Source organism: Psammomys obesus, unplaced genomic scaffold (assembly GCF_907164565.1).
Source record: "Psammomys obesus unplaced genomic scaffold, mPsaObe1.curated_primary_1811, whole genome shotgun sequence".
Lineage (NCBI taxonomy): Eukaryota > Metazoa > Chordata > Mammalia > Rodentia > Muridae > Psammomys > Psammomys obesus.
Genome location: NW_026594428.1, coordinates 15,308,874 through 15,331,667, shown reverse-complemented (window position 1 = coordinate 15,331,667; position 22,794 = coordinate 15,308,874). Strand labels below are relative to the sequence as shown.

The window sequence follows — 22,794 nt, the reverse complement described above, 5'->3', positions numbered from 1 at the left end:
AAGAGAGGATACGATCTTCTAGAAATGGGGTTACGGGCAGTTATGAGTCACCTGACATGGATACTAGGACATGAACTCGTGTCCTCTGCAGAGCAGTGTATGTTTTTCACCACTGAGTCATTTCACCAGTCCACAAAGTTTACTTTTTGAAAATATATAGACAGAAAAAAAAAAAAAAAAAAAACAAAGGTAATCTAAACTCTTGTCTTTATTTTTAGTTTTACTTCCTTCCACCCTACATTCCATTTCTGCCACTGGTCCTTTCAGGTTGTCTTATGAACTGTGAACTTGCCTTTGAAAAATAAATTCATAGTAAGATGTTTTCAGTTTTTTTTTCCAAAAATCAAGAAGCAACTGTGACCCGTGTGAAGTGTACATGCCTTACGAAGACCCTACAAGCCTATCGAATTCTCATGGGATTCACCCCCAGTGTTGAACCATTGTGTAACATACACTGGCCTCCTATGGTCAGTTTGTCGGGGGATGAAGCAGTAGGCACAGCAGTACCTTCTTGATATCCATGTCATCCAGATGGTTTTGAATGAACTGCACAGTGGCGTTGAAGTCTGCTTGATTAAATTCATAGGGGATATTCCACCCTAGCGGACCAAACTTGCGCCGCTCCTGGACAGTGGAGTGGAGGAATGCCACTGCATACAGCATGGGCTTCCACTGGGTCCCCACACTCACGTCCAGTAGGTCCTGGCTCACGCCTGTTGTGAGAACATCACACTTTCGTTTGTTCTTCCTTTTATAAGGAACCATTCCAACAAATTGCTTGTACTAATTTCTAGTTATTTCACACTATTTTATTACATTCTTATGGTAATTATGATATGAATTTGTCCCTTTTGGAAATGATTTCTCTGTGAAGCATCTCCGTGGAAGCCTAAGTCATGAAGAATGCTTGCTAACATGATACAAGTTCTTACCAATCCAGCAAGACAATGTAACAATAAAATATAGATAGAAGGAAAATGGCTATAAAAAGAATACTATTATGAATTAGTAATAGTACCTGTATTAACATCTGAATTATAAACTAGGAGCATACACTTAATTTGATATCAACTAAAATAATGTATGGAAAAAGTCCATTTCAATCCAAGTATGTGCCCCAGATAATTATTATGCATTAATAAATTATATTATACATATCAATTTTTATTGCATTACCTTTCAAGCTTTATTTTATACCATGGTGATATAGATTGGCAGGATTTGACTCTTAGTGGTAATTCCCTTAAGCATATCTGTAGTTTTTATTTGGAATATGTTAATAATAATGTCATTATTATTAAATATTCTCAGTTTAAGTTTATCCTCCTAGAAATCCTTTACTGATCCTCCTTTAGGTAAGAAAAATTGAAAGGTTTTTGAGTGAACTGAGCAAGTGACTAAGACGGCTATCAGTAAGCAGGGGAAGGATGGGCGCTTCTGTCTCTACTCTCCAGGTACCTTCTGTGACAGACAAGTGAAGATGAAAGCACGGTCTCAGGTCCAGTTGTGACAAGAGTGTTTTTTTGGTCCTTTTTGTTAACATTTTATGTATTTTTTCCAATTTTGTTTTCAGTTTGTTTTCTACCACACAGCCCTACCATGTGGCTCAGGATGTTTTAACCCATGTAAGTCCTGATTCTCCTGCTTCAGCCTGCTGACTCCTGTGGTTACTGAATGATCGCACTCCACCATTGTCTGACTCTTCACCTGGATGATGCTCTGACATATGGATCCAGCCGCACTTGTAACTCGACCTTCCATTTGGAGGAGGTTTTACTGCTGCTCTAATTCAGGTGTGGTGCAGAGAGACCACAACAACAATGACACAATACACATATGATGTTAAAACAGAAAACTGTCTTACACAGGCACAGTAAAACAAAATACTGAACTGACAGGAAAAGTGAAGATAGAAAATCATTGCTCAATTCACACCATTTTTCAACAATACACAATGCAGCTACTTGGTCTCCATCAGGCAGTGGAAGAGTAGGCTTTGCTAATTTTTCTTTAAGAAAACAGTTTGTGTGTGAATCCTGCAGACCAGAAGCATTCGCCAACTTACCACCATATGTTCTTTTCAGGCCTGCCCGGAGCCCCTGAGGTGGCTCATTGGCAAACCTGATGGACATCTGAAGGAGCGAGATAGGGAAGTGCTTGTGGCCCTCGGTGGTAATCCATAGGCGGAAAGCATCGTGCACAGTCTCTGTTTCTGTAATTATGTCCATTAGTTCATCCAGGAAATCAAGGCCCAAATGGCAGTTTTGCAGAAGTACCCATCCTCCCTAAGAATACCAGCAAACAGATGGAAATCACGTTAGTTTCCGTCCCCTTCAGGTGAAATCTCCACATTTCAGTACAGCTCTCTTTAGAAAGTTAAGTCAATAAAATTTAGAACCAAAGCACAGTAACCACTGTAACTTAATCTAAGCCAACTCTGTTCATTCGTTAATGCTGGATTAATGCAATGTGGTTTTAAGTGTGTTGCATACCTTTGTTGCATAGCACACTGTCATGCCAAGACACATAATGATCCTTTAGATCAGTCACAACAATGACCAGAGTAAAACACAGAAGTAACAACTTACAAGTATAGCTGAGCTCAGCCCCCTCCCCCAGTTCCACCAAAACTGCATCAAAGCATTTTAAGTCACAATTGCAAAGACAAAGACAAGTGAGGATAAACGATATTGATGACATGTAAACAAGTTCCAGAAAACTGAACCCTAAAGGGCTGCCCTCAAGGTGCCCTGAGATGAAAACAGCAGAAACTGGCAGAAGGTACTTCTGGGGGTAGCCAAGAATGGCACAAGGACCAAAGAGCAAGACACCTGACCTGACTGGAGAGGAGGAGGAATCAGAAGAAGAGGAAGTCCAGCGTGTCTCCACCTCTCAGAGATGAGAAGCTGGGTCTCCGGAGAGCAAACCAGACAGAGCCTGGACTGAGGACCAGCACTCCGGGTATAAAGCAACCACACTGAAAAAACACTAGACAGAGTTTGTCCACAGAATTTTAAGAGTTGTTTCCTCCCTTCTGGATTCTCAGATATATACCCGCTAGAATATGGGAGAAACTTCTCTGTGAGTCTAATTACTTTAAAAACAAGAGGTTTAGAATGGTAAGTCTTAATTTCCACATGAATAATTCTGTAACTGTTAAGGACATTCTTTACATCCAGCAACCCAGTCAAATTTGGGTTTGCTGGATGCAACAAGCTCCCTGATATCTAGTCTATGGGATATTCTAAATAGAGCCATCTACAGTGCCAATACCTCCATCTTGGTGTGTTTTTAAATCTAGACCTTTGCACTTACATTTGCCATGGTCTGGTGCAACAGCTTCCTCGCGTGGACCTCCTGACCCTGGCCCATGGACACATACCGTGTTTCTATTTTTAGCCTCTTTCCCAAAGCAATAATGGAATCTGTGGGGTCAGAGCCCATGGACAGAAGGCAGATGAGTGGCATCCGTGGGTCAGACTCCTCCCAGGTCTTTTCTAAGTCCAGCATAACTCCCTCTGCATAGTTTTCGCCCATGGAGTCCATGATGTATTTGCGAGCCTGCCAAAAGTAGTACAAAGTCAGCAAAACCACTATTGGCTCCTTTGTGCATTACAGTATAGTGTGGCTTCTACAGATTATCTCAAAGATGTCCATATTAGCTGCTAGGGAAACAAGGCAGAGACTGCTTTTCCTGGTGTTTGTTTGCTATTTATTTATACTTCAATGCTATACTTAGAGAGGCTAGGTTACTTGCTAGACAAAATCATATACTTAGAACTTCAGAATCTAAGCTGGGTCCTGGGTCCCATTTCAACACACTGATAGCTTCTTGCTGTGTGTATAAGACAGAGAAACTTTATTATTCCAAACAGTTTAACAGTACAATACTTAAAATTTAATGAGTATTTACCATAACAAATAATCACCAGGTAGCTATTTTTCACACTTATTAGATATTGAATTAATTAAATGGCTAATTGATTTTTAAGATATTTAGTGGATCATATGTCTGCTCATCATTTTCATTATCCCTTGCCATTTTTTGGTTTTGTCTTTCTGCTATTAATTTTGTTTGAATTTTGAGTAAAATCAACACTCAGAAGATCTCAGGATTTTTTAAATTTTTATTTTATTTTATTTTTAATTACACTTTATTTACTTTGTATCCCCTCTCTAGTTCCCTCCCTCCTCCCCTCCCAATCCTTCCCTTCCTCCTCCCCCTTCTCCACCCATGCCCCTCCTCAAGTCGACTGGTAGGGGAGGGTTTCTTTTACTTCTTTCTGATCCTAGTCTGTTAGGTCTCATCAGGAGTGGCTGCATTGTCTTCCTCTGTGGCCTGGTAAGGCTGCTCCCCCCTCTGGGGGAGGTGATCAAAGAACAAGACAATCAGTTCATGTCAGAAACAGTCCCTGTTCCCATTATTATGGAACCCACTTGGACACTGAACTGCCATGGGCTACATCTGTGCAGGGGTTATCTCCATGCATGGTACTTGGTTGGAGTATGAGTCTCTGGGAAGACCCCTGTGTTCAAATTTTCTGGTTCTGTTGCTCTCCTTGTGGACCTCCTGTCCTCTCCAGATCTTACTATTTTCCACTTCTTTCATAAGATTCCCTGCTTCTGCCCAAAGTTTGGCCATAAGTCTCAACATCTGCTTTGATAGTCTGCAAGGCAGAGCCTTTCAGAGGCCCTCTGTGGGAGGCTCCTAACTTGTTTCTTGTTTTCTTCTTCTTCTGATGTCCATCCTCGTTGCCTTTCGCAATGGGGATTCAGCATTTTAGCCAGAGTCCTTCCTCTAAATTAGTTTCTTTCGGTGTACAGATTGTAGTAGGTTTATCCTATATTATATGTTTTATGAGTGAGTATATACTGTGTGTGTCTTTCTGCTTCTGGGACAGCTCATTCAGAATGATCCTTTTCAGTGCCCACCATTTACCTGCAAATTTCATGATTTCCCTGTTTTTCATTGTGTAGATGTCCCACAATTTCTGTATCTTTTTTTCAGTTGAGGGGCATCTGGGTTGTTTCCAGCTTCTGGCTATTACAAATAAAGCTGCTACAAACATGGTTGAGAAAATGTCCTTATTGCGTACTTGAGTCTCTTTTGGATATATACCTAGGAGTTGTATGGCTGGATCTTGAGGAAGCGCTATTCCTAGTTGTCTGAGAAAGCGCCAAATTGATTTCCAAAGTGGTTGTACAAGTTTACATTCCCACCAGCAGTGGAGGATGGTTCCCCTTTCTCCACAACTTCTCCAGCATGTGTTGTCACTTGAGGTTTGATCTTGGCCATTCTGATGGATGTAAGGTGAAATCTCAGGGTTGTTTTGATTTGCATTTCCCTGATGGATAAGGACATTGAGCATTTCTTTAAGTGTTTCTCTGCCATTCGATATTCCTCTACAGAGAGTACTCTGTTTAGCTCTGTTCCCCATTTTTTTAATTGGATTACCTGGTTTGCTGCTTTTCAGCTTCTTTAGTTCTTTATATATACTGGATATTAGCCCTCTTTCAGATAAAGGGTTGGTGATGATTCTTTCCCAATCTGTAGGCAGTCGTTTTGTTTTGATGATGGTGTCCTTTCTTTTAGAGAAGCTTTTCAGTTTCATGAGGTCCCATTTATTGATTGTTGCTCTTAGAGCCTCTGCTGTTGGTGTTCTGTTCAGGAAGTTGTCTCCTATACCAATGAGTTCTAGGCTCTTCCCCACTTTTTCTTCTAACCACTTTAATGTGTCTTGTTTTATGTTGAGGTCTTTGATCCAGTTGGACTTTAGTTTTGTGCAGGTTGATAAGTATGGATCTATTTGCATATTTCTACATGTAGACATCCAGTTAGACCAGCACCATTTGTTGAATATGCTACAAGTTTGTGCAAACATTTCTTTATATTTGTTCTCTGTATTGTCAATAAAACCACCAGCCAATGCTAAGCAATGGAAAGAACTGGGTTGGACATCCATGTCTGGAGGGGAGGTGAAAGTGGTGAGTGGGAGGAGAGGAGAGATCAGCAGGAGGAGAGGACTTGGAATGAGAAGGAAAGATGAACTGGCCCTAAGATAAAAGCAAATATAATGTGGGAAATCTGAATGAGAGGAAATTATGTGGGCTTGGAGATTTAGAACGGAGTAACTATTGCCCAGCAATGTGCTCTAAGTTAAATAAATCCTAGTCTCTATGTGGTGACTTGCATATACATCTGGTTTAGGAATAAGTACTTTTTAACTAAAAGATAAATCAATAATAAATATTAATAATCAACAACACCAATATGAAAGGCTCTAACTTTGTTCTAAATGTCTTTTTTTTGCATCATTCTGGTAATTATTTTAAAAGTGTGTTTATTATGTCCAGTGATGTTGTCAGAAATATATTCTATGTACACATTTGGAGCCACTAAGATCAGGAAGCAAATCAAAGGCTGGGTGTTGCGCATTTGCAGTTGCCGCTAACCACAGGGACCTGCCATCCCAGAAGAGTCTCAGAGTATGCCTCACCCACATCCAAAGACCAAGCATTTTCTGTGTTAAGTTAGTGGTGTGCTCCATACCAATGCACAAATCAACATGAACCCAGTACGAACTCTGCCATACAAGCCACTACAATACAGGAGGTGTCACATGACAAATCACTGAAGGTTTTCTGGCTAAAAAGTCTCTGTTGAAATTTTATATAAAATTCTTGCTCCTGGGAAAGAGAGACGTCCTTGGGGTCACAGCTGCTGTTTCCAACTGGCTTCATGTTCAGGGACTGCAGCTCATTCTGTGATGTAAGCCTCAAAGACAAAACTACAACATGTGTGAGAAAGAAAATTTTCTCACCTCCATAACTTCAGCCCAACATAAACATCATCTCACAGGGCCAACAGGCATCATGAGTCTCCCCATGCCCGTATATCTCTGACTTACAACTGGTACGAAACTTGCTTACCAACCTCCTCTTCAGTCCAAGGAGGTGTGTCAGATGGCCCTACCGAGTAGTGAAAGAATGACTGCCTTTGGGAATCCTACTTCTCCTCGATTAAACATACAATGACCAAGTAAATGCCCTACATCCTCCTGAGGATGTGTAACAACAAAAGCAGTTAATACTGCAGAAATGGATCAGGGCATGCACCTTAACAAAGGAGCACTTCAGCTAACCATGAGAGTATGAGTAGGCTTTGTCAAGCAAGGAGAGTCAGATTCGTAGAATGAGAGTGGGCTGTATTCCGTACGTACAGCGAACACGTGCAGGAATTTTGGAGCAGACAAGCGTAAGTTGTCGAGGCTGCATAGAGGACATGCAGTGTAATTTGTGTAAGTGGTGGTTTGGTGTACGGGTCAGCCCAGCTTCTGCACAGCCTGCCAACCTATAAAAACTTAACACATCATTGGCACAAATAAATATACAGTGCTCCATTTTCACAAGTGAATCTGTCCAACTCCAAAGGACATTTTGTCCCATCTGGTCTCAATTAAATATGTTCATCTATTTTTTGCGGGGGGGGGGGCAGGGTGAACTCAGAAACTACTTCATATGGACTGACCTTCCTTTGTGTCATGTCTTTTAGACATCACTTTTTACATAGCATTAGATACCCTCTAACAGAGTGGTTTTCTTGTAACCAAACCAACTGAAATTACCTGTGGTGGACTGTCACACCAGACAAAATAAAGAGCATTAATTGTAGTTTTATACTGCATATAGGGAGTGGGGACCGAGTATATCCACATTGTAGACCTTCTCCAGCAATAAATTTTAAAAGGACTTACACAAATAAAAATTTCAGGGGGTATAATATATTTCCAGAGGACCATCTAGATTTTATTTAGGAATTGAGTGTTATTGCAAGGGCCAAGAGAATTCACTGGGGGACTTGAAAAGCTGATAAATGGAATGTTCTTTCTATTTATTTTTAGAATTTAAAGGATGCATCAAAGTGGGCAAGAATATTCAAAGTGTGTAGAGCAAAGAAGTCACACTCATGGCCTGACTGAGGATGACAAAGCCTTACAAAGACAAAAAAGTTGCGGAAAAATCTGCAGGCCTTCATTGTAACCTTGAAACTAAATATTTCCTGTAGAAAAAGGAAGGAAGGCAAGGATGCAGGGATGGATAAAGAAACAACTATACTTACGCTTTCCCTCCTGTACCTCCCTGAAATAAGGCAACTATTTGACCATTCATTGGGGCAGAGTAAAAATAATAAAGTTGAAAGGGAAAACTGAGTAGAAGGGTGACCTCAGTGCCCTATGTGGCAAAACTCATTTCTCTTTTCTTAATACGTCTGTGGGTCTAGCTGTCTTTATGATTCAGGGTACCTGAGTTGAGTTGATGATAGTTAGCCTGTACATTTCGTAACACTCCTCACAGGGAATAACATGAATACACAGTCGAGCAGATTTTACTCTATGATTGCTTTATGAACATCATTAAGAAGTCTACCTGTGCTGAATTTTAAAGTTTTAATTGTGAAAGCAAGATCTGTGCCTTTTCAGTGGGTAAATGCCTATTATGTAAGACCAGAATATAAAAGGTCTTGGGGAAGATGAGGCTTTTGGAAGAAGGATACACATTTAAGCCATGTGCAGAATTTAGTTAAGGGATGATCTGGTTCCTCTCTCCTGGAGCTGTGGCATTATCTAGAGACAAACCATGTCTTTCCTGCTAGATGGCTCTCTCACTGTTTCTGCAGTTCTCTGGCTTACACAAAAGCTGATTTACAGCTAGTAAAATAGAGCAGCTATATAATTTCTGAGTTATTATAAAATGATACATGAGAATAATATATTACATTTATGTTATTCTTACATGCCAAGCTCAGCATTATGATTTTCTCATTTGCTTTTGTTTTACCACTAGGACCAAAGGGGTTTAATAAATCACTTAGTGAAGTGTGCAACTCAGTACTTCATTTGTTGTTTGCATTTCCATTTATCACATTTGTCTTACTAGAAAATTGCTTGGAAGCCCACAAGGAAATTCTAGTTGATAATCACATTTGAAATGCTTCTTTAAACTTAAAGGAAATTTCTGCTTTAGAAAATTCTCTGTTGTTTCCTTTTAATACACATTTTACCTGGGCAATGGTTCTATCGGGACACCAGGACCTAATAAGAAGGAGACGTCTGAAGCAGTCAAGAGATTTATCATAGGCATTTGGAAGAGGCTCCTCTTCTGGGTTTTCTTTGTCAAACCAAATTTTCCACATTTTTTCATTCCTTGATATCTGGAAATACCATGGGATAAGAAGCATGTCATGTCACACAAAAGTTTTTCAGTAATTGTTCATTAACATTTTTTATCAAACTTTCTGACCATTCTAGGCATGTGTAAGCCATATACCTTCACTATTTTGAAGCTTTATATCACAGTGACAAAATGTCTGATTGTCTAAGATCAAATATCGCTTGCTCTCAGATCAGTCTAGGTTAATGCTCTCCTAGAGCAAGCCACCATGGTAAAGATTCCCAGGATACTTCATTTCACCTCTGCCTTTACGGCAATAAATTTATAAAGAAAGAAAAATCAATAAAGCCTCATTTTCATTATCTCAAGGTAGTCTCATTTGCTTCACAAACTCCTCTTATAATCAGGCCATACTCATTCATGTTTCCTCATTTCCATGGACCACTCTTGACACAGAGGAAGACATTTAACACATATTTGTTATTGAATATACAGGTTTGGGGTCAATATTCTATCTATCTACAGTAATTTGAGCTATTGCATTTAATATCACCATCACCTAGAAGATCAGACACCTGCTACTTGTAAGCAGTTGGCAAAGCACATGGTACATTACCCTTTGGGGTCCAGAAACCTCAAGGACACCAGCCTTACAAAGGCAATAGCATCAAAAGCTTCAAACAAACAAAAAACATCTATAATTAATGGAATCTTATATCCTCTGATAAGCCATTTGATGAAAGCCTCAAGTATATTTCCTGGTTTAATCAAAAGAATAATCTTTTGGGGTTCATGTTTAGAAAGCATCATATGAGAATAAAAATTAATCTGTTGATTTCATAAAAGGCTGCATAATGGGGCAGGATTTCAAACATGTGACACACTCTCCAATAGGCAGCAACCTCTCATCAGAATGATCCAGGAAAGATTCCTGGGTGTATCCTGAAGGAAGAGTAATCTAGAGTACCTAATAACTCCAAAATTAAGTTATTTTACCTAAAATAATTGATTATGGCCAAATTACATGTTAGCAATAACAAACAACACCAGTTCTGAGCCAAGGTATAAAAACACATCAGAATTTAAGCATCTAGTGAACTTGAATTATCACAGTTAAAAGCCCATCTTGGGACATTTCTTGGTCAAAACAAATAGCCATAGCCCCTTCAGTCTTCTCCTGAATAAAAACATCGAGCTGCCAATCTCACTTCTCTATGATCAACAGATATTGAAAAACCTCCTTCTTCCACGTTACACAGAACTTCCATAATTCCAGCACATACACAGATCATGGGCAACTAAATGATTTAAAAAAACAGAGTTCTTCAGATCCTGAGATCAATGTTAGCATGAGTTTCAGTCCTAGATGACTAACTAAAATGAACCTGGGAAGGAAAGCACAGGAAGAGGAAAGAGAAACAAAGGAAAAAGAAGGAAATTTAGTAGAAAAGGCTAAGTTTCTTTCCATCTCTAAAAATTATGCATGTATGTAATTATTCTAGCTAACTGGACCTATCAGCATTTCTGTATTTAAGCCTTCATTGATGACAGTGACCTGTAGGCTGAGACAATGCCTATTAAGCTTTCCTAGGCACACTTATTCCCACATAACCAGCCTGCAGTGGGTGTTTTTTGTGAACAGGCTGTGGATGAGCTACAGGAAGGCCAAACATCAAACGGGTGCAATACCTTCTAAGACTGACACTGTATGAAGCATCAGTCTTCCACAAACACGTAGTGATGAGTAGGAAAGCTGCTCATGAGGAGAGTAGCGCAAGCCCATTCAAAGAACATGTTACCTGATCAAGGATGTCTGAAAACTGCCTAAGTTTGCTAAGTTCCACCAAATTCAGCCAAGTCATATCTAGGATCCATTTTGATGGTTTAGGAGGACAGGTTTTAAGATCCAGTGAGGCACCACCTTTAAAATTAAACATAGGAAGTTTCTAGTTCTTCTTTCTTTACTTTAAAATAATTCATTTAGAAAATGTTTCTACTTGATGTGGCTTAATTTCAATGAATTTACTACCTTGACATTTAATAAATTTAGAGATATAAACCATAGTGAGGCACATGTTTCAAACCTAAATAAGCAAATGGATGATTACAGAAAAAAAAAATCATTCAATTATCAACACTTTAGCTTTAGAACAAACTTAGGATCTCAAGGGCAGGCTGTTTGACCCCCACCCCAGGGGAGGAGCAGTCTGTTAGGCCACAGAGGAGGACTTTGCAGCCAGCCCTGAAGATACCTGATAAAACAGGGTCAGATGAAAGGGGAGGAGGTCCTCCCCTATCAGGGGACTTGGAAAGGGGCAGGGAGGAGACCAGGGAGGGAGTGTGGGGTTGGGGAGGGAATGAGGGAGCGGGATACAGCTGGGACACAGAGTTAACAAAATGTAACTAAAAAGAAAAAAAAAAAAAAAAAAAAAAAAAAAAAAAAAAAAAAAAACCTGATGCTGGATTCTCACCTAATTAGCCTGGCCAGCATCCAGGACAACCTATCTTCTCTACCTGGAACTCTCCTTCCAAATTTTGAAATGGAATGATGTGGCCTAAAGTGTATCTTTAGATATATTTGAAGGATTCTCTTCTATAAACAATTTACATCTATTTTGACCACATCCTAGGGCTTGGTTTTTAGGGATAACTGATCTTAGCACACATAACATTTAGCAACAATAAAGGACACCTTCAAAATATCATTACTGCCGTTTCAAAAAAAATCTCAGCAAGTAAAACTCATATTTTAATTCAAAGAAAGCATTAGGGAGTGTTCCAAATGATGATATGTGTTGTTTAATAAATAACATCCATTAAAGCATTTCGGGGGAATGTTCATGAAAAGAAAACCAAGCCATTTGGCCATCTTAAAATTCCTTGTTTTACTGAGCAGGTTATAAACAAATAATGTGCAAGGTATTTATTGAACCACTCTCTACTTAATCCAGGCACCATGTACTATTAAATTGTATTCTTTTGCCAGATCGATCTTAGTCCATTTGTAATAAGGTAAATGGGGCCTTGCAGCTATTTCAGTGGTGACATTAGCTCATAAAGTGAAAACGACTTGCTGGAATGCCAGGGAGAAGCCAAAGACCTAATGATAACAGCACCATGCTCAATAAATATCTCACCAATTTCCATGACAACTGCCTATTTTCCAACAAAATGGAAAAAATAAGGTACTTACCAGTGAGTTAACAAAAGGCTAATCTTGGAAACAAATGAGTGAGCCTTATAGGTTGAAGCACTGTTCAGTGTTTAATAGAGCGCAACTGTGATGGGACTATCTTGCCTGCCCAAAAGGGTACAATTAAGTACAAAGAATAACTGTATGTTGGGTGGAAAACTACTTTTGATAACATGACAGGAAATTAAATAGATTTCTTAATGAACATTTAATAAACAGCCGAGAAAAATATTCAAAGTAAATTCCTAGATGATCCAGTTAAAGTTTTCTCTTTATTCTTTGAAGAAAAAAAAAAACATATTTTACATTCTTCTTAAATGACATATTTACAATGAAAATGTACCAGTATTCCACCCCATCATAAAATTCAACAGCTCAGAAAAATTTAGAATGTCATATAAGCTTTGTTGGTCTCCTTGTGGAGCTCCTGTCTCCTCCATGTCCTTCTATCCCCCATCCCCCTCCTCCATAAGACTCCCAAAGTTTGGCTGTGAATCTCCACTCTGCCCAAAGTTTGGCTGTGAGTCTCAGCATCTGCTTCAATCCCCTGTTGGGTGGAGCCTTCTAGAGGACCCTCTACAATAGGCTCCCAACCTGCTTCCTCTCTTCCACCGCTTATGGTGTCTATCCTGTTTGCCATTCTGAATTAGATTTGAGCATCCTCCCTAGGGTTCTCCTTAGTGTTTAGCTTCTTTAGGTCTGTAGATTTTAGTATGGTTATCCTATATTATATAGCTAATATCCACTTAAAAGTGAGTGTAAACCGTGCCTGTCTTCCTATTTCTGGGTTACCTCACTCAGGATGATCTTTTCAGCTGCATCCATTTGCCTGCAAATTTCATGATTTTCTTGTTTTTAATAGCTGAATAGTATTCCACTGTGTAAATGTGCCAAAATTTCTGCACACATTCCTCTCTTGAGGACTGCATCTCATACTGAGAGCCAAATGAGCCCTTTCTCCCTTGAGGTATTTTTCTGGGAGAGGGGCAGTGACATAAAGGGGCCTGGAGGGTGGGATGAGGGAATTTTATCACAGCAAAAGAAAAATAAAACACGCTTTTCCTCCATGTTTCTAAAGTGCTTTCTTGCTTCCCACATAGTATATTACTTGTTTCACTTCTTTTTCTGTACTTTCCCTCAAAACTCAGGCACTCTGTGAAGGGGCTGGATCAATAAAATGTCTGCTCCATGCCCTGAGATACAGTAGATCCTCCAACAAATATTCATTATTTAACAAATGTTCAAATACACTATCTCTTGTAGGCAAACGAGCGAAATGCAAAGAAACAACTATGACTTAAAAATTGAAATAAGATTCTGTGATGAGGAGCCACACCTGCACTGTGCACAGTGCTGTCTCCTGACCTTTAATGAGGGTGAGAAACTCCTCATGCTTGAGCCGGTTCCTCTGGATGTCAATCTTCAGGGTGAGCAACAAAGTGAACAGGAACTTGTGCTCCTCGTATAGGCCTCGGACCGCATACTTGAAAACCTCATAGGTCATGTGCTCAATGATATTAGCAATCCTCTTGCTTGTAATTGGGCTCTTGACAGACCTGAGGAAAAGACCGTTTGGGATGCGCTTATCCCACTGCCCTTTTCACTTATCTTTAAAAACAGCATCTCTGGTGAAGATTAAGTAACTTTGGAGGACTAATTTTTACTTTCCACATCAAGACAGGGCTCCTAAATCTAAATTAACATAACAGAATTCCTCGCTGTTGTCTAAATCAATTTTAGCCACAGGCCATTATTATTCACAACAATGTCTTAGAACTGTTCCCATTTAGTGGAACACATGAAACCAAAAGAATCAAATCTACGGATGAACGGCCGGCACAGCCTCCTCTGAGCCCATGATGACAAGTCTGAATGATTTGTTAACATGGTGGTAACTACACTAATCTCCGATTTAGGAAAGGAAAATACTCTCACTGACAAGCAAAGAAGAATTCTATTATCATTGTTTTCATCCACAGATAAAGAATTTGGCTCAGCTTCCTAGGGAGAAAAGTACCTGGTTAAGGAAAGGTCAAACAAGCCCAGAAACTGACGGAGCGAAGTCTGATACATCTCATTAACCAAGCGCATCTCAGTGATGAGGAAATAGAGGATGCTGCCCCTTGTAGCAACTGAAAGACAAAGAACGAGGATGCACATAGCAGAGGAATAGAAAATAAATGAGCTATGCAGACACATCCCCCAATCTATTGCTGAAAACAGCTTGTTTTTTGCTTGCCTCATCACTAATAGCCTACTAAAAATGAGATCTAGAACAATGCTTATTACTTAATCCTTTTGTATAAGTTTGTCATAGTTTATTTCTAATTACCAAATGGTACTAATGAAACCAAGACAGTTCTCATTTTAGAATCTCTATGCTTCTTTTATAAATACAGGTTTTTTTCTGTGTTTTATCAGAAATAGAAAATGTAAGAACTTTTTAACAGTTTTCCATTTAACTCTTACCAAAAGATTCAGTAGGTCACTCAAGACCTTATTCTGAGGCTCATGATCAACAAGCCTAGCGTTGGCCTCAGGCTCTCAATACAAGACATCACAATGAGGGTGCCTCTGACTGGCCATCAGACCATCACATACTTTCAACTCTTTTTTTTTTTTTCCAGGAAAATTGCTAAATAAAAGGATAGCCAATTGGATATTTATTTTACATGTCTTAAGTAAACAATGAACACCTATTTATTAAATGGGCACCTACAACTGAGCACCAGAAAACCAACTTCCAAATAAACATAACAGTGTTGCTACATGATATGGAACTAATGGAAAATCCACAATACTAATTCTCAGATTTTACTAATTTACAGCAGTGTTTTAATCTCTCATTTAAAATAAATTCATGAGTACCTTAAAACACTTTCCAGCTGCTACAGATGATACCTAGAGTCGATACCATTACATAATGTTTCCATGGAACGGCAGAAACCATGATTGGCCACCCCACATTGCACTGTAATTTGTGTAATGTCCTTGCTTTAATTGGTTGCTCTAATTCTCATTTTTGCCTTGCTCTACTTTCTTGTGACATTTGTCTTCCATTACCAGACTCACCAGGTCGGTACTCCTCCCGGGCCGAGTTAATTTGAATTTCTGTCTCTCCAGAAATTTCCAACTTCTGTGTCACCTCCTCGGCTGTCTTTTTGGTGTTGCTCAGCACAACAATGAGACTCTCATCTTCCACCAGGGACCCTTGGGTGCTTGTCAGACGATAAAGCAAATTATCTTCTAGCTCCTTCATCCTTCTTTTGTTTGCAGTTACGTCCTCCATGAGATAAGTTCGTTCTTTCTCCAGTTCCTGTTAATTTACATAAATAGATTTTCATTATCAGTGGACCTATTTGAGGCCATTCCTTAAAATGCAGACCTGTCTGTCTTCTATGAAGCATCAGTAATGAACTACATCTACCAGCCTTGGCTACAAAAAAAACCATGAACATCAGAAAAAAAAAATAAGCAGAAAACAACATCTAATGTGTTACATACACTATATATTAATTATATATTATATAATGTATATTCATTGTATGTTGAATATTCATTACATACTATGTGTTATATATTGTGTGTTATATATTATATATATTACCAATACTTATTCTTAGTTATGTTTTTCCTAAATCATCATTGTAGTGTTTTTTTTTAATTATATACAGAGGTCACATTGAAGACAAACATACAGATCTTTAATTAAACATAATTAATTCTTTCAGCTTCTTGGAAAGAGTCCCACTGTCTCAGGGAGATTATGTCTCACTTTATACATTGAAATGGTACTCTCCTCTCTGTAAAACAACTCTTCTGTGATCAGGTAAGTAACCTAAGCTGTCACCACAGTTCCATTTAAATTGAAGTATTTCACCAGTCCATCATGGCAGCATACACCTGTAATCACGGTACTCAGGAGGTTGAGCTGGAAGAATTTCAGGTTCAAGGCCATCCTGGACTACATAACAAGAACCTTTCTGAGAAAAATACATAAATAATTTTCTTTTCAATGTAAAGCTTTTTTTTTTTGTCCTGAAAAAGTAACATTCTCTCTCAAATAAGAACAATGTTGGGACTGGGATAGTTCAATGGGTAGCATGTTTGCCTACAATGCATGAAGTCCTTGGTGAAAACTCTGCACCATCAAAAACCAGGTGTGGGTGCATGCCTCTAGTCCCAGCACTCAGGAGGTGAGGCAAATGATCCAAATTTCAAGTCATCCTCAGTTACACAGCAAGTTTAAAGCCAGCCAGTGACACTTAAAACCTTATCTTAAAAAAAATAATAATTTAAGCAGGACACTATGTGACATATCTGTAATCCTAGCTCTCTCAGAGGCAGATGGAGACTGATCTCTATGAGTTTGAGACCAACCTAGTCTACAAAGTGAATACAGGACTTCCAAAGCTATACAGAGAAATCCTGTCTTGAAAAACAAAACAAAAAAAAATTATTTATTTATATTTTTTCCAGAGACCATCATGAAAGAATGGGAAGAAAGATTATAAAAGCCAGAGGTTGGGGCAGGGTCTGGACATAACATGACATCTGTACTCATGAACTCACAGAAACTATAGTTGCCAGTCCAAGATCTGGACAAAATCTAGCCAGTCCACAGTCAGGTTCTAGCATGGAATAAGAAAGTATTTGGGAAACCCCAATCATAGCTGAGAAAATATGGCACGTAAATTGGAGGGTGGGGGTGGACCTGAAAGGAGTTAAGGTGAGAAATTGGAGAGAATATGATCAAAATGCATTTTGTAAAATTATCAATTAGTTATATATTATATATTATTTATATAATATATAGCATAGTTTTATATCACCTCTGAGATATAAATCTTATTTTTCAGATCTTATAATTCAAGAGGAGAGCAAATCTTTGGGAGACTATTGTCAATGGTGGTTCTTTCCTTGGAAGCTCAGAGAGAGAGAGAGGATACAGTGCAATTGACACTGAGCAGGCCACAGGACTATGATACGCAAAGGTGAAAGAACAGCAGAGAAAATACACGGACACTCGGGTAAGCTGTGCATGAAAGTGATGTACTCATGTGAAGGATCTTGAAGATAAAGAAAATAATCAAAAATGAAAAGGACATTCGATATTCCTCTACAGAGAATTCTCTCTTTAGCTCTGTTCCCCATTTTTAAGTGGATTACTTGGTTTGCTGCTTTTCAGCTTCTTTAGTTTTTCATATATACTGGATATGAGTCCTCTGTCAGATAAAGGGTTGGTGAAGATTCTTTCCCAATCTGTAGGCAGTCGCTTTGTTTTGATGACGGTGTCCTTTGCTTTAGAGAAGCTTTTCAGTTTCATAAGGTCCCATTTATTGATTGTTGCTCTTAGTGCCTGGGCTGTTGGTGTTCTGTTCAGGAATTTTTCTCCTGTACCAATGAGTTCTAGCGTATTCCCCACTTTTTTTTCTAGCCGATTTAATGTGTCTGGTTTTATGTTGAGGTCTTTGATCCACTTGGACTTCAGTTTTGTGCAGGGTGATAAGTATGGATCTATTTTTATTTTTCTACATGTAGACATCCAGTTGGACCAGCACCATTTGTTGAAGATGCTATCTTTTTTCCATTGTATGCTTTTGGTGCCTTTGTCAAAGATCAGGTGTCCATAAGAGTGTGGGTTTATTTCTGGGTCCTCTGTTCAGTTCCATTGATCCACCATTCTGTTTCTATGCCAGTACCATGCAGTTTTTATAACTGTTGCTCTATAGTACAACTTAAGATCAGGGATGGAGATACCTCCAGAAGATCTTTTATTGTAGAGGATTGTTTTAGCAATTCTGGGTTTCTTGTTATTCCATATGAAGTTAGAATTTTTCTTTGCAGGCCTGTAAAGAATTGTGTTGGTAATTTGATGGGAATTGCATTGAATCTGTAGATTGCTTTTGGTAAGATGGCCATTTTTACTATGCTAATCCTGCCAAGCCATGAGCATGGGAGATCTTTCCATCTTCTGATATCTTCTTCTAATTCTTTCTTCAGAGACTTGAAATTTTTTTCATACAAGTCTTTGACTTCCTTGGAGAGACTCATACTCCATAGGACTATTCATGGAGATAACCTAGAACCCCTTCACAGATGTAGCCCATGGCAGTTCAGTGTCCAAGTAGGTTACATAGTAATGGGAAGAGGGACTGCCTCTGACATAATCTGATTGGCCTGATCTTTGATCACCTCCCCCTGAGGGGGAAGCAGCCTTACCAGGCCACAGTAGAGGACAATGCAGCCACTTTTGATGAGAACTGATAGACTAAGATCAGAAAGGAGTGAAGAACCTCCCCTATCAGTGGACTTGGGGAGTGGCATGCATGCAGAAAGGTGAGGGAGGGTGGGATGGTGAGGGGAGGAGGGAGGGACTTATGGGGGGATCCAAAATGAATAAAGTGTAATTAATAAAGTGTAATTAATAAAAAAAATTAAAAAAATGAAAAGGACAGTAAGTAAATAGTACATGTAATTTGTAAAAAAAAAAAATGTAATTCCTAAGTCTATTTGAAAAGCTTTTGAAACTATCAATTTCCAGTTGACACTATGACTAAGTGTAACAGGTGATTCCATATAGCTACAATCTTGGGAAACACAATCTTGCCTGTGAGTTCAGCAGGGGAATCACACATCATTTCTTGGGTCTATTGTGACTCACTACAGCTTCGAGACCACACTTGCACTGATCAGGTTCCTGGAGGAGCATGAGGAAGGGGATTTACACAAGTGAGTGTTCAGCAAGTTTCCAAATCCTACTCCGTGTTGAAAGAGGCATAAATCTATGCAGCAGTGAGTCATTTGAAATAATAGTGCATAATGGAAGTACTAGTTAATTACTGGATGGTGCTATCTGTCTGTTAAGATCCAGTACTCTTACAAGTCTCATGAGAAAGAAGCCAACCAGACCTAGAAAAATGTCTTATTAACCAATATTCAAATCCCTACACTTTTATGGGTAATATAATTCCTCATTGCTGGGATGCATCTGATGATTGTGAGAAAGGAAACCCATAGCCAGTCTGAAAAGTATGCCTTGATTTGATGAGCATCTATATGCTAATCACTCAGCTGGAGAGGTACTTCAGTTAATTAAGCAATAATTCCTTACTACACACAATGCCCTGCGTTTGATCTTCTGCACTAAAAATAAAATATAGATGTTGAATGGATGATAGCTAGGCAGGCAGGAAAACAGGAAGACAGATGATAGATAGATAGATAGATAGATAGATAGATAGATAGATAGATAATAACAAATATTGATATAAAGATAGATATTGGTGGTAGGTAGAAGATTCATAAATAGGAAGTTGATAGACTAATAAATGTATTATACACAGATAATATATAGATAGACAGATACATATATAATACAAATATATATTTTATACTGACAACTGCCAAATTGTGTCTCAGCTTTCAATCAGCTTCTTTCATTGTTTCTACTTAGGACTTCGAAGAAATGACTTCTACTTAACACTATCGGCAAACTCTTAATTTGTCTGAAATTCTGCTCAACCTCAACCTTCCTCATCAAGCAAACAGCACTCTCTACTTCCAGCTTCTCAAGCCAAAACTTCTGATTACTCTACTTTTTGAAGGTTGGGGAGGGGTGGTAGTGGTATATGTGTGGGTGTTGTTTGTGGGTGTATGTACCTGTACTGAAAGCTGTTTCTTTTATGTGTTTTGTTTGTTTGTTTGTTTGTTTGTTTGTTTTGGCCCCAAATGTGAGATGTAGAAATGTTTTTAGTTCATCCTCATTTGAAAATAAACTCAACACATGAACTTGGTCAGCGGAATACAGATGTGTGAAAGGGCACATGATGTTTTGCTGGAGGCTGTCTCATTCAAGGGGTGTAGTTTTTTTCTAGCTGGAAAAACAGCCTTGTATGGATTCTGAGGACAGATAAATAGAAGGCCCTGGACAGTGAGACAACACATTTGCATATGCTTTGTAAGATTCACATCCCTTTGCTGGCCTTCATTTTTCTACACTTCTCTTCTCAGAGCAACCCTTCTCAGAGTATGTTCCACAGAACTTCTCATGGCACTCCTGCTGAGTCCTGCCACTTTGGCTGCCCAATCAGCAGAGTCTTGCTGTCTCTGCTGACTCATGCTGCTGCTGTTGATCTACATTGCTGTTTGGTGTTTGCTATTTGATTGAACTGCTGGTATTCAGAAAACAGAGTTGAAATCCAAAAATGTCCATAACTCCTTTTTCTAGTAACCTTCTTCCTGAACTACCTCTGGTCAGAGGGTTGGAAGGGAGGTAGAAGCTTTCAAGAGCCCTAACTATCAGAGACAGTCCCTATTCCCATTACTATGGAACCCACTTGGACACTGAACTGCCATGGGCTATATCTGTGCAGGAGTTCTAGGTTATCTCCATGCATGGTCCTTGGTTGGAGTATCAGTCTCAGAAAAGACCCCTTGGCCTGCTCTTTGATCACCTCCCCCAGAAGAGGGAGCAGCCTTACCAGGCCACATAGGAAGACAATGCAGCCACTCCTGATGAGACCTAAGACTAGGATCAGAAGGAAGGAAAGGAAGACCTCCCCTATCAGTGAACTTGGGGAGGGGCATGCATGGAGAAGGGGGAGTGAGGGTGGGATTAGGAGGGGAGGTGGGAGGGAGCTACAGGAGGGATACAAAGTGAATAAAGTATAACTAATAAAAAGTAAAATAAATTTTAAAAAAGAAAAAAAGAACCCTAAATAAAGTAGGGTTTTGGAAAATCTAAGCCTATGTGTGCCACTATGTGCATGTAGAGATCAGAGGACAATTTTGTGGAGTTGGTTCTTTTCTTCTATCTTCAAGTAGGTACCAAGGATTGAATGAGGGTCTCTACACTTGCACAGCAATCACTGTTAACCACTGGGTCATCTCATGGCCCCCAAGTCCTTTGCAGTTACTTCCTTTTCCCAAACTTCACAATGATCAAACAATGAAACAATGATCAAGGCCAACCATCTCTACCTCAGAACCTAGCCTTTCCTCATTGTTGCCACTCTGGTCCAATTGCCCATTTTCATCTCTCTTTTGAATTACAGGAAGTAAACAGGTCCTTTATACCTCTTATCCCCACAGCCTATTCCAGTGTAGCAGTGAGAATGATGCCCCTAAAATGTTAGAACATGGTTTGAATCCAAAATAACTTACACAGGCTTATCTATGGGGCACTTGGTCCCCAACACAGAAGGCTGAAGAACTTTAGGAGGTTGATCTAGTACAAGTAGGTCCCTAAGGGTGGGTCTGTGAAATTGTGTCATTCCTCTTCACCTCTTGGCCTGCAGTTATATGAACCATCGCATACCTGCTGAAACTTACTGAACCATTTCACTTTTCCTCCCCACCTTGCAGAACCTATAACCCAGAACAAACGCTTCCTCCAGTAAGTAGCTCCTGGCCAGGTAGTTGATCCCAGTGACAAATATATCTCTTCCCTCCAAATCCTCCAGTACAGACCATCTCACCTGAAACCTATGAAGTTTCACAAAATGGTCTCTTCACTAGTTACTACTGGGACCACACTTCCCACTATTTTCCCTACACAAGTCAGAAGTTGGTTAGTGGACATAGAGTACTGTCAAGGAACTGAGATTCTAGCATATTCCCAGATAACATGACACTGATGGCTTGAATGTGAGACTCTTAGACCTGTTACATCACACACAGGCATCACGTTCTCCTCTTGAGACTTCTCCAATGACTGCTGACTTTTCAAGTCTGTTCTTTCCCCACAAACCTGACTGTCTCTCTTCTCTTCTTAAGTATTTCTTAAATGTACCTTGTTAATAAGGTCCACTACTCACCTTAAATGTGAAACCCACTGCCTGATTCCCCACCTCTCCATCTTGTCATGTTTTGTATTTTTTAGAGCATGTGACACCTCCTAACAAACACGAGTACTTGTGTATATGCTATTCCCTTAGGACAATTGGAGGTTTGACTGTTGTTGTTGTTCTTTTGTGTGACTAATATGTTTTGGTCATTTAGTAACATCTTCCAATTCTTATAATGATGCCTGATACTTGTATGTACTCAATTAATATTATAGAACAAATAATCGGGTACTGTGTTCCTAACAAGTAAGGTGAACTGGAAATGTAAAGTGAACTAGAAAATCTAATCTCAGTGCCAGAAATATAAATGTGAACATTGTTTTTCTATAAGACACTAAAAGTAAGTGCAGCAGTGACAAAACTGCATGAGAGCAAACAACAAAAACCTCGGACTCTACTTCATACTCTAGCCTATGAGTTCTTATTCGCTGAGCATTTCGATGAGAAGGACCCGACCAAATTCTGAAACTCAAGATTACAGCCCAGTGAGCCAGTTACCAGGTTAGCATAGAAAAGAAATTCTTCTTGAAGGAGAGTGAAGGTTCAGAACTTCTGCACGTTCACCCGTTTCTAATTTGCTGA

General features: G+C 39.3%; 1 protein-coding gene across 1 annotated transcript in view; it reads right to left on the bottom strand.

Annotated features, from left to right (window-relative positions):
- Window positions 1–22,794, bottom strand: part of Dnah5 (dynein axonemal heavy chain 5) — a 298,260-nt gene that overhangs the window by 21,660 nt on the left and 253,806 nt on the right. The window contains exons 65-72 of the mRNA XM_055619009.1: window positions 15,437–15,680; window positions 14,382–14,496; window positions 13,730–13,920; window positions 10,971–11,092; window positions 9,062–9,211; window positions 3,316–3,561; window positions 2,066–2,285; window positions 508–713 (exon numbers count right to left, since the gene is read on the bottom strand). Coding sequence (XP_055474984.1) covers window positions 508–713; window positions 2,066–2,285; window positions 3,316–3,561; window positions 9,062–9,211; window positions 10,971–11,092; window positions 13,730–13,920; window positions 14,382–14,496; window positions 15,437–15,680 — 1,494 coding nt within the window. The remainder of the gene's footprint in view (window positions 1–507; window positions 714–2,065; window positions 2,286–3,315; window positions 3,562–9,061; window positions 9,212–10,970; window positions 11,093–13,729; window positions 13,921–14,381; window positions 14,497–15,436; window positions 15,681–22,794) is intronic.